Source organism: Fulmarus glacialis, unplaced genomic scaffold, assembly GCF_000690835.1.
Source record: "Fulmarus glacialis isolate BGI_N327 unplaced genomic scaffold, ASM69083v1 scaffold11647, whole genome shotgun sequence".
NCBI classification, from domain to species: Eukaryota; Metazoa; Chordata; class Aves; order Procellariiformes; family Procellariidae; genus Fulmarus; species Fulmarus glacialis.
In genome coordinates, this window is record NW_009223835.1 from 39,887 (window position 1) to 50,017 (window position 10,131).

Genomic DNA, 10,131 nt, shown 5'->3' on the forward strand with positions numbered 1-10,131 from the left:
ATACATATGCACTCCCTCTCCCAGAGTGTTCGGTACCTAAGCCCTTTGATTTATAATGCAAGCATTGGAACTGTGTTAATAACCAAGGCACTGACCATGCAGCACATAGGTTAACCCTGCATTTGCCTCCAATCCATAATCAAAATATGAATGACAAACAACTTATTTTTAGTTCCACATATTCAGCTACAAGAGGGATAAAGTGTCAGTGCGCGTTACTCCAGGCTTATTTTACTGCCCACGAGACGACAGGTATCACCAAAAGGTGATTTAGCTGATCCTAAAATAAGTCATCAACCATAAAAGGAGCTGAGGGGAACTAGCTCAGTTGTCTCAAGATAAGCAAGATGAATTCCACCCTAACTATACTAGCATCACAGTTAATCATCGTTATTACATGGACCAACCAAGCACAGAGATGTACTGTGCCAGGATCCTGCCCTGAAGAGTTTACAGCCTGAAAAGTCCGGGCAGGTGAAGGAGAGAGAAAAAGGGGAATATATTAACACATAAGCAACATGGTGGAAGTATGACAGAGCCATCTTTTGGGAGAATGGCTTCTTAAAGTAAGATGTGATTATTCTGTATATATTATTAACCAATTCCTCCCACCTCAAAAAAACCCACAAACACACCAAACCAAAAACAACACCAAAACCAAGAGGAAACTCCTCTGCAAGAGAAGGAGCAGAGAAGTGACTACAGTGCTAGGAAGAGAACCATGCAGAACAGTTCCTTAGATAACCATGAAGAGAGGAACCAAGACTGCTCTTAATTTGCCAAGCTCTGTAGAAATTGCCATTCACAGTAATTCCAAGAAAATGTTTAAAAGCTACAATGCAGAGCACTCAGAGTATCAGTGGAGAAAGAAAAGACAGTCAAATCAGGTTTTTTGACAAAGGGGTAAAGCAAAGCACAGAAGGAACCCGAAAATATTTTTTCAAAAAATATTTTTTTCAAAAAAATATTTTGAGATTCAGTTTTCACTGTTGTGATTACAAGTGCAAACAGGAATCACATCCAATGAACCAACATTCATTTCAGATTTAATGTGGTATTTGAGAACCTGCAAAAGCACAGAGGGAAAAAAAAATGTGAAAAAAGTAATTAAGATAACAATGAAAATGATGGTAAGAAGCAGACATAAAGAGTTAAGTCAGCTTCATAATATGATTTGTAGTCTATTTTCCTTTGCTTATTATTACTTTCAAACTGCAATCAAGTTATTGTCATACCACTGAATGATGGAAACCTTGCCAACTACTTCAAAACTGACACGTTTTCTGTTGCACTGAAGATTCCCAGAAGACATTTCCCCTCATTTTAATACAAAATCCTGTCAGATCCCCAGAGCTGAATAAAAAAATGTGTAAAGGATATGTAGCTGTAATAGACCTCCCCCAACTAGTCAACTTTGGAATAAAAGACGATCAAAAAAGACTCAAAGATCCAGTGCTAGATTAATGCAAATATCTGCGTGTTTGCAAGTGTACTTTTTGATTAAACTGGCATACATCAAGTACAATTAGAAAGGTTATTTATAACTAAGAAATACATAATTCTGCATTTTAATGAGGGTGACAATTACAGCCAACAGTTGCTAATTAACATTAATCCTTTTGCACTGCAAGTCAGAATTTCCCAATATGATTTTCATTGTCAGCAATGGACACACCAAAACTGTTATTGCAAAGCAGCTATTAGGTAGGCTGCTTTGACACAAATAGGTGTTCCTGTTACACACAGTAAAGAAAAAGAAGCTGATGATGTGTTAAATTTGATAACTTCAGATGTAAATACAGAATGTCATTTCAAAATTTACTTGATGTCTACAACACCAGATATAATCAAGGCTTATCATTTTCATGGCTGAACCCAATTCCAAGTTTCCCAAGAGCTTCCCCAGCTTCCCAGCTTCACGGGTGAAATCTGATTTCAACACAAGCTTGAAATCTCCCATTGTTAAATTTGGTTTTGATCCCAGTCCGGGGTTCACATCTGCATTTCACCCCTGAGACTTCAAAGCTTTTAGTGGTCGTAACCGAACAGTGTAGATAAGGAGTAGCGTTTGCCCAGTCTGTATCAGTTTCTGAAGCAAAACTCTGGAGCAAGTACTGAAGACAGGAATAATGACTACTGATTGATTTGCTACTGTAGTATAGCCTTATTGCAAATTTTCTTCTTATGCAGATTATCAAGAAAATTTTGGTTCTCAAATACACTGACTTTTAAATCCTAATCTTCCAAAATTGCTCTAATGTATTTCTATTCATTGATTAAAAACTTCTCTGTAAATAAATGCCATGTGTGTAATAACAACTGTTGACCTAATTAAACACTTCTATTTCTGATACCCATGATCCTCTAAAAGAGAGATGATTCAGATTTGCTATGCGTGTCTTTCCAAAAGAGAAGTTATCTCTGGTTTAGCCTCTCAGCCATCGCCTTTTCAGACAGAAGCGCTAGAAAAATATCTAAGAGTCTCTTTTCATACTGGCCTTTAACAGGAAGAAAGACCTGGTCCAAACACCATCACAGGCACAAGATCATAATGCAGCCAGTAAATAAAGCCTCTAGAAGAGTGCTGAGGTGCTCACCATCTGGGTCAGGCAATTGGAGTGGGATCAATGTCAGATATAAGTAAATGAGAAGGCAGAAAAGGAGAATTGTGAGCACTAAGCAAAGAAACCTACAATGCACTCCTTACAAAGCACTGTAAAATTCACATTTATTTTGTAAGTATGAGATAGATGGGTTATTTCTACATACAGAGGTGCCCAACTAAAATCAAGATAAGTGATATTAATGTCCTATGGTCAGTATTATTGAACCTCGAAAGCAATAAACTATGAGTCGATAAATATTACATTTGCAACATAGTTAACATTCTTCTACTGTCTCTGGCACTTATTACACATTGTAACCGCAAGTCTACAATACATTATTCATATTTGGGGTGTCACTGAGTGATGGATTGCTGTAAGAGAGGCTGTCCTTTAAATAAATCAACAAATAAAAATGCAAATGTTAACATTTTCAGCCACAACTTTTTCCATCTTGAATGGGGAATGAAAATTTCACATTATATCGACAGCCAGCAGAGAGAACAATTAACAACCTACACTGTGAGTAAGAGAGATTAATTTGCCAACGTCTGGTTTTATCACTTGCATATGGAACTATATTGGACTTTTTGTGCTGCTGGCTTTCTCAGGGAGTAGGCAAAACTTGTGTCTCCTACCACGTCCAGTACCTAACCCACCACCCCACTCCAAACACACTTTTAATCCTTTTAAATGTTCTTAAGTTAGATATGGAATGAAAGTTTTCTCCTCCTCGTCCTCCTTTTGAATCTTGAATGGTGTCTGATCCTAAGGGGGAAAAAAAAAAAAAAAATCTATTTCTTTGGCAGTGCTTGGTTAGACTCTACAGTAGAAGGAACTTCATAGTACCATCTTAAGAGCAGAACCATATTTAAGCATCCAACACGCCCAGATCTAAAAGGTAACTACCGCATAAGTAAGGCAAAACCTTAAACCTCATCACTGTCGTATTTCCTAACACTCAGCATAACAGATCTACTCTAGACTATTCCAGTGTGCATTATTAAGTATACAACTCTGCACATTATATTTTACATCAGATATTAATTTGCTTAAAAGTCCCTGAATACACATTCACCTGAGATGTGCTGGGCAATTGAGTAAATAGTTTTGTTTTTAAAATGTCCCTAAACACAAATTTACACAATACAATCTGTTTATAAAACTCCAACAGGCCACTGTAGTCTAACAGATAATAATATAGCTTGAATATAGTATTCATATTGCAGGAACTTCTAAATCACTTATTTTAATGGCTACAAGAAACTTCACTCCAAGACAATGCATTCAGCTAGCATTAAAGCTCTGATTTAAAACCACAACAAGAAAACATAGGCTTAATGCTGAAACTCCATACTATCACTCAATCCCTTAATTTACCTAACTGCTCTTAAGTTCACTTCTTAGATGCCCAAAGTGAAAAATGTTACGGGAGAATTATCTGTTTCCATGGTGAGCAGAACAACCTTTGCCTGTGTCTTTTTAAGTGCTTGATTATCTGCAGTGTTATAGGACTTACTGTGCCAAACTCGACACTACAACTGTTTCTGCGTGGGGAGAGCCTGACAATTGCACCAGGGCTGTAATCAAATTAAATGGTCTTTCACAAGGTACAATTTACAACAATTTTTTTTTTTTTTTTAAATGGCAGCTTAATAGTTTGATTTAGAGCAGTTTCACTTCTGTTTTGCAACACAACACTTGTTTTGCTGAAATCAGTACCTGACTATACCTAAGGTAAGATCTAGTTTATGTAAAAACTTCTTCATTACTAAATGAAAGCATACAAATGCCACTACCTCCCCTTTCCAGCTCCCTTCCAGCTCACAGCCAAAACCCAGAGTCTTCCTTCTAGGCAAACAATAGTTATGAAAAAGATGTCCCTGGTCACCAAAAAGGTAATCTTTAAGATCATCAGAGGAACTACGCTTTAGGGGTAAGGAACAAACTTACTCTTCGAAATTGCCCAGCCCCAACCTTGCCTGTGATTTTTTTTCCAAATATATCGGCTCTGGTCTAGATAAATAAGCACACGGAGTAGAAAAGCTTTCCAGACCTGCTGCGAACATAATTTCAAGGGGCTCATGCAGGTGTAGACACTTGGCTTAAGAACACTGGATAACCAAACATGCAAGGCTGTATTATGAAAAGCAGCAACGGCATGCATAGAAGCATGATGGGCAAACAAATCCACTATTAGGCCAACTCAGGATGCCAGATAAAGAAATGCTATTTTTCTTTCAGAGATATCACTGAAACCACCTTGTGCACATCCATTCTACAAGTCTGCCTCTTCTACATGTCTAGCACTAAGGCTCTCAAAGCACACACCTTTACCTTCTAGGGAGGCTTATTTCTTGTCCCAGACATGATTCATTCCAAGAAAGAGAAGAAAGTAGCACTGCAGCAATTCTTCCTCAAGCAGGAGGTAGCTGTAACACACTGAAGCCTCCGGTTGAGCCCTGCCAAGACAGGCTATCAAGCCAAACGCATCTTCTACCTGCCATGCCTGCTTATCCAGCCAGCCCTCCCCAGAAGCTGTGCTAGCACCCTGATGCCTCGCGCTGGCAGGGACCTTCTGTCGCTTTCCAACACCTTCTCCCTGGCAGGTTTTCCATTGCTGCTACTGCCGGGTGCCAGGGTTTGTGCTAGTTAAAGCTGGCACAAACATGAGTTGAATCTAGTCCTATAAATTTAAATAGTCAAAAGTAATTAGGTTTACACGTACTGCCGAATAAATAAATTTGCTCTTAGGCTAGGGCTTTGTGCTGCAAGTTTCAGGCCTGTGCCAACTGTTGTGGTTAAGCTGTTAACCCCCCCCCCAAATCACAGATTATAACGAACATGCTGACAAACCCTAACTTTAGTGCCACAAAAGCAGCAATAATTCTCAATATTGATTAATTTAGTTAGTTAAACCTGCAGTCTAAGCTTATAACCATTCAGTGATAAATTGAGACTGACCTGCTGCCCAAGCAGGTTTTTTGATGAAGGATAGGATCAGCTTTAGGTCTCCACAGAAATACTTGTCCATTTACCATTTTCAATTAGAGAAGGCCATGAGTAAAGGGGAAAGCACAACATGGCTGCTTAAACTGGTCAATTATACTTAGAGCACCAACAGAGAGAAAGAAAGCACCCCAGAAATACAGGATTTTTCAAAATTTGTCATCAACTAGTAAAATAAACCTTTAAGGATGACAGCTAATCAGACTCCTTTTACTGATCACTTTATCTGATATGATTTCTAACAGCATATTTCAACAAATATTTTACTCCCCTCTGTGGAAAAGAATGGACCATCAATCCTCTTGAATAAAATTCCTTTTTCTGAGCAGTTGTTGTGTGATGTGAATAATTATATCTACTCCTCAGTGCTTGAATTGAATCTCAACTTATCACTATTAGACCGTATCAAGCAGTATCTTTACACACTCTTTATCTGATATTAGCAGCTTGCAAAGGTAACCCGTGCTTCTAAGAGAAATGCTTAGGCAATCTTGTGGTTTCTGTTTTTTAAACATACAGTTACTTGTGGGAAACAAAGCCCAATCTATCTCAGTTCTTAAATCCTCGCAGAATTATCATCCCTTCCTTCAGAAGAAAAAAAAAAAAGTGTTTCCATAGCAAGTACGTACAAATTTGTCAATATTGATAGTGGTTTTTCACCTATTATATATCGCAAGTTCTCTCAGAAGATAGAAATAAACTGCCAGCTGCTGCCAAGAATACAGGGATGATATCAAGCATACATTTTCCTAGTCCACTGGGCCAAGAGAAGATTAAATCTGACTCAAGCCCTCTCGTTCTCCAAGAAACATTTAACTCTTCTTATGAACGGTCGTACATTCTTGTCATCCCACTGCACAAAGTCATCTAACTAGTGGTGTAAAATACAGCAAATTCATACTTTAATCTGCATTTACTTTGTTGCTTAACTAAAGATTTTATTATAAGAAAATGCGGGATATGATAAAGAAAGGCAAGGATTGCATACTGGTTTTCTTACCGCTAGAATTGTAATCCTGCCTAAAGAAGGCAAGTTGTTTTTAGACTTATAAGTCTAACAACAATGCTGCTTTCTGTTTCTTCATTGGAGCAGAAGTGATAATGCTGCTTTTCCAGTGCATTTAGTGCAGATATATAGTATAATCAGGAATTGCTGACTTAATATGATTTTGTTGCTTGTCATTAAACATAAAATAACTCTGGTACAAAACATTTTAAAAGAAATGCCATTTGATACAATATTGGGGAGGGGAGCGAATACAGGGGGATTAAAATCTTCAAGTGGATTTAAAACCTAACAGGGGTTAACACCATCCATTCAAATTATTTACAAATGTATTTAATGTGTCAGGACTTGGAACATAAAATACTTTCTGTTCAAAATCTAAGTAAAATTAAAATGTTAGAACTTGGCATATTCCTGCTTTTCTTATTCTAACAAGCAATTTAAGGCTTACTATAAATGTCAAAAGGATATGGCAGTTTTTAGTTTATATTATCCAGCTCGTGCTAACATGAAATATCATAGAAATTCAGCCACTTCCCTGCATCTAGGAGAATTTGATGGTTGTGTTCATGGAATCTTGAACCAGAGATTACCTAGCGACTTACCGTGAAGTGTCATGTTGGACTGGTGATGTTGCTGTGGTTGCAAGCTCTTTGCTGCTGCCTATCAGCACAGGAGATGTGGCTGCATCCTTCCTAGGTCCTGAAGTTGTCCCTGTGGAATGAAGTGAAGACAAGCCAGACATCAGAGGCTAGTAAGTTTTGGACAGATGTTTTGTGATTCTGCCTTATTACAGAACACTGGGACTAAAAGTTGCAACATTTTTGGAGTGCCATATATACAGTGAAATGGCAATCAAAGAACTCATCAGTTGACAGTACTGTGCATAGCATGCATTTCAGAAACACGTAGAATCAAATCTGTAGAATAAGTCACGCTCTACAGCTTCCATCTTACTGCCCAAAGTCTGACAGACTTGCACTGTTATCATTTCTTATAGTGGTCCACAGGATTCAGCTTGTTTCACAGAACTGCACAGATGCAGTTCTCGTGACATGCTACAAGACGTTAGTTTTCCCAGTGTAAATATCACTGTAACAGTATTTTGCTTTCAATAAAATAGAACTGTTAGTCCATTCCTTCTTTTCCCCTCCCAATAACTCTTGAATTACAAAATAATCTAGATTGAAAGGTGAAGTCTGGAGGTCGTGTAGTCCAATCCTCCATTCAAAGCAGGGCCAACAAGATCAGGTTTAAGGCACTTGTCCAGTTAGGTTTTGAACGTCTCCGCTGACAGTGAACAAACCTCTCCGGGCAACTTCTCTGGTTCCAGTGTTTGACCACCCTCACAGTGAAAAATGTTTTCTGTATAGCTAATCAGAACTTCCTGAATTGTAACTTTTTCCCTTTGTCTCTTGCTCTGTCGCTGATGACTTCCAAGAACAGCCTCATTCCCTCTACTCTACACCCTCTCCTTAGGTAGCTGAAGAAAGCAGGAAGATCTGTGCTGAATTATCTCCTCTTGAGATGCTGCTGAACACACCCAGCTTTCTCAGCCTCTCCCAGTAGGTCATATGCTCCAGCCCCCTGACTGTCCTGGTTGCCTCTGCTAGACTTCTTACAGTTTGTCAAAGTTCTCCTTGCACTGTGGAGCCCCAGACTGGACATAGCACTCCACAGATACAGTCTCACCAGAGCTGATCAGAGGGGAAGTGTCACTTCATCAACCTGATGACCACAATATGGCCCAGTATGAGGTCTGATTACTCCATCACACAGGCACACTGCTGACTCGTGTTCAACTTGCTCTTTTCTGGCAAAACTGCTTTCTAGGTTGTCAGCACCCAGTTGGTCCTGTTATATGAGATCGGTCCAATCCAGTTGAAGGAACTGGCACTTCCCTTTGATGAAACCTAAACAGGTTTCTGTCAAACCATTTTCCCAGGCTGTTAAGGTCCCTTGAATACTGGGCCCTACCCACCAGCATATTGACCGCTTCCCCAGTTGGTGGTGTCTGCAAACTTGCTGAAGGTGCATCCTGTCCCGCTGTCCCAACATTAACATTAAGGTTGTTAATGTTAAGCAGTTAACCACTAGCAACTGGCTGTCAGCTGGACTGATGACAACTCTTTGAGGCTGGTCGTCCAGCCAATTTTCCACCGATCTTCCACCTTTCACCCACCCACCTGAGAACTGGCATTTATAGGTAGGATTTAGTTAGACAACTTGCATACAGGCAGTCAGAGGTAGGTGGAATAGGCAAATTAGGAGTAATCTGATCTACTACACAAAAGCCTGTGGGTTTGGGCTTTTTTAATCTAGCCTAATTAGCTCTGTCCAACCAACATCACTTAACTAAACAGTAAGTATAGGGAAAACTACAAGTCTCAGCAAAAATGGAAGTCAAATCAGTGTTTAGCTCTTTAAGTAATTCTGTCATGCCTAAATATTTCTCAGCTCTGTGAACAGCAACATCATCTACCATCCGCGCTGAAACACGAAGCAACACAACATGGTTGTAACTCCAGCTCCAGTGCAAAATGTACAGATGTCCAAGGGATTACGATTATTTAAAATACTGCATTGATTTAAGATGTATACAAATATATAAATATAGTAAAACCACATGTTTTAAGGTGTATTCTAGGGAGGCTAACAAAAAAAAAGGGTTCTTATCCTCCTGCTGTAATGCATTGTGCTTCAGTACCATGCAGTGAAAAAATCTCGCCTAACAAAGAATTAATTATCAGTGAAGAAACTCTTAGAAATATCATGGGGATATATGTTGATTGTGTGTCCCTGGTAACTTGATAGCATGCCAATCCATGATGAGAAGAGTGGGTATGCATATAAAGACTGGAAGCCTCTTGCTTAAACTTTTGGCTTTATGATCGAGTAAGAGATATTTAGAAATCATTTCACGTGACAGTGGAATGAGGCAGCTGGATTTTAAGAAACTAATACCAAAGTAATAAAAACCTGGTGAGCATGGGAGAATATATTCAATTCCTAATAAGAGAAAAGGCTTGCACACTGTCAACATACTACATTCAGAGCAAAGTAGATGTATTCCTCCGAAAAAGAAAATATATGTACTCGGAAGTGGCCGATGCAGCCTCAAGGGGACTGTTCAGAGACCCAACTTTGAAAATATTACCAGGGCTAGAAATGGAAAACAAGAAAAGGAACTAAGTAGGAATATACTGAGGCTGTTAGGCTGCACAGACATAAAACAGGGGGTAGCAAGAAATCCTGAATAAGTGCATATCTAAACAAAAAAACATTTAAAAATACATCTTGAAAAAGGCATGCAAGTCGGTTGAGGGAAAAGAAACACCAAAAAGCAAGCAGGTCTATGAATATACGAAGAAGATTACATCCGTAATGATCCTAAAATGGCCAAGCTACTAATAATTTTAAAATATACTATGAGAAAAAATAAAGAAAAGGAATATTGGCAAGTAGGAGATAATGAAGACCATGTTGATGTATACTACCTGCCTATATAAAGCT

General features: G+C 38.8%; 1 protein-coding gene across 1 annotated transcript in view; it reads right to left on the reverse strand.

The window, feature by feature from the left end:
* Positions 1-4,254: 4,254 nt before the first annotated feature.
* Positions 4,255-10,131, reverse strand: part of LOC104079786 (uncharacterized protein KIAA1328-like) — a gene marked incomplete at its 5' end in the record, with an annotated part of 77,716 nt that continues 71,839 nt past the window's right edge. The window contains one exon of the mRNA XM_009581937.1: positions 4,255-7,332. Within this exon, the coding sequence (XP_009580232.1) occupies positions 7,220-7,332 (113 nt within the window). The remainder of the gene's footprint in view (positions 7,333-10,131) is intronic.